This window comes from Egretta garzetta, unplaced genomic scaffold, assembly GCF_000687185.1.
Source record: "Egretta garzetta isolate BGI_Z169 unplaced genomic scaffold, ASM68718v1 scaffold14, whole genome shotgun sequence".
NCBI classification, from domain to species: Eukaryota; Metazoa; Chordata; class Aves; order Pelecaniformes; family Ardeidae; genus Egretta; species Egretta garzetta.
In genome coordinates, this window is record NW_009259588.1 from 2,370,448 (window position 1) to 2,371,901 (window position 1,454).

At 48.6% G+C, this 1,454-nt stretch overlaps 1 protein-coding gene across 1 annotated transcript in view; it reads left to right on the forward strand.

The window, feature by feature from the left end:
- Positions 1-1,232, forward strand: part of LOC118452196 (uncharacterized protein DDB_G0271670-like) — a gene marked incomplete at its 3' end in the record, with an annotated part of 3,942 nt that extends 2,710 nt beyond the window's left edge. The window contains 2 exon segments of the mRNA XM_035893437.1: positions 5-920; positions 962-1,232. Coding sequence (XP_035749330.1) covers positions 5-920; positions 962-1,232 — 1,187 coding nt within the window.
- Between the last annotated feature and the right edge of the window lie 222 nt (positions 1,233-1,454).

Below are 1,454 nucleotides of genomic sequence, written 5' to 3' on the forward strand. Positions count from 1 at the left end.
TCAGCTTCTTCACCATCATTGTCATCAGCTTCTTCACTGTCGTCATCGTCAGCTTCTTTGTCGTCGTTGTCGTCCACTTCTTCATCATCGTCATCGTAATCGGCGTCAGTGGCACCAGCGGCATCATCGTCGTCAGCTTCTTTGTCGTCGTCCTCAGCTTCTTCGTCATCGTCATCAGCTTCTTCAGTGTTGTCGTCGACGTCTTTGCTGTTGTCGTTGTCGTCAACTTCTTCACCGTCATCGTCAACTTCTTCACCGTCTTTGTCGTCTTGTTGGTCATCGCCGCTGTCATCTTCGTCGTCATCTTCTTTGTCGTCGTCTTTGTCATCGTCGTCGTCTTCTTCATCGTCGTCGTCTTCTTCATCGTCGTCGTCTTCCTCATCATCTTTATTGTCATCTTCGTCATCATCGTCTTCGCCGTCATCATCGTCTTCTTTGTCGTCATCGTCTTCCTCATCATCTTTATTGTCATCTTCGTCATCATCGTCTTCGCCGTCATCATCGTCTTCTTTGTCGTCATCGTCATCTTCAAATTCTTCACCGTCGTCGTTGTCAAATTCTTCACCATTGTCGCCGTCATCGTCATCGTCAGCTTCTTTGCCGTCGTCGTTGTCACGTTCTTCTTCATCGTCGTCATCAGCTTCATCATCGTCAACTTCTTCAGGGTCGTCGTCGTCGTCGTGATCTTCATCATCGTTGCCGTCAGCTTCTTCACCGTCGTTGTTGTCGTCAGCTTCTTCACCGTCGTTGTCGTCAGCTTTTTCGTCGTCATCGTCATTGTCGTCAGCTTCTTCATTGTTGTCGTCGTCTTTGTCATCAGCTTCATCGTCGTCAGCTTCTTCAGCGTCATCATCAGCTTCTTCACCATCATTGTCATCAGCTTCTTCACTGTCGTCATCGTCAGCTTCTTTGTCGTCGTTGTCGTCCACTTCTTCATCATCGTCATCGTAATCGGCGTCAGTGGGTCGTCATCGTCATTGTCGTCAGCTTCTTCATTGTTGTCGTCGTCTTTGTCATCAGCTTCATCGTCGTCAGCTTCTTCAGCGTCATCATCAGCTTCTTCACCATCATTGTCATCAGCTTCTTCACTGTCGTCATCGTCAGCTTCTTTGTCGTCGTTGTCGTCCACTTCTTCATCATCGTCATCGTAATCGGCGTCAGTGGCACCAGCGGCATCATCGTCGTCAGCTTCTTTGTCGTCGTCCTCAGCTTCTTCGTCATCGTCATCAGCTTCTTCAGTGTTGTCGTCGACGTCTTTGCTGTTGTCGTTGTCGTCAACTTCTTCACCGTCATCGTCAACTTCTTCACCGTCTTTGTCGTCTTGTTGGTCATCGCCGCTGTCATCTTCGTCATCATCTTCTTTGTCGTCGTCTTTGTCATCGTCGTCGTCTTCTTTGTCGTCGTCGTCTTCCTCATCATCTTTATTGTCATCTTCGTCATCATCGTCTTCGCCG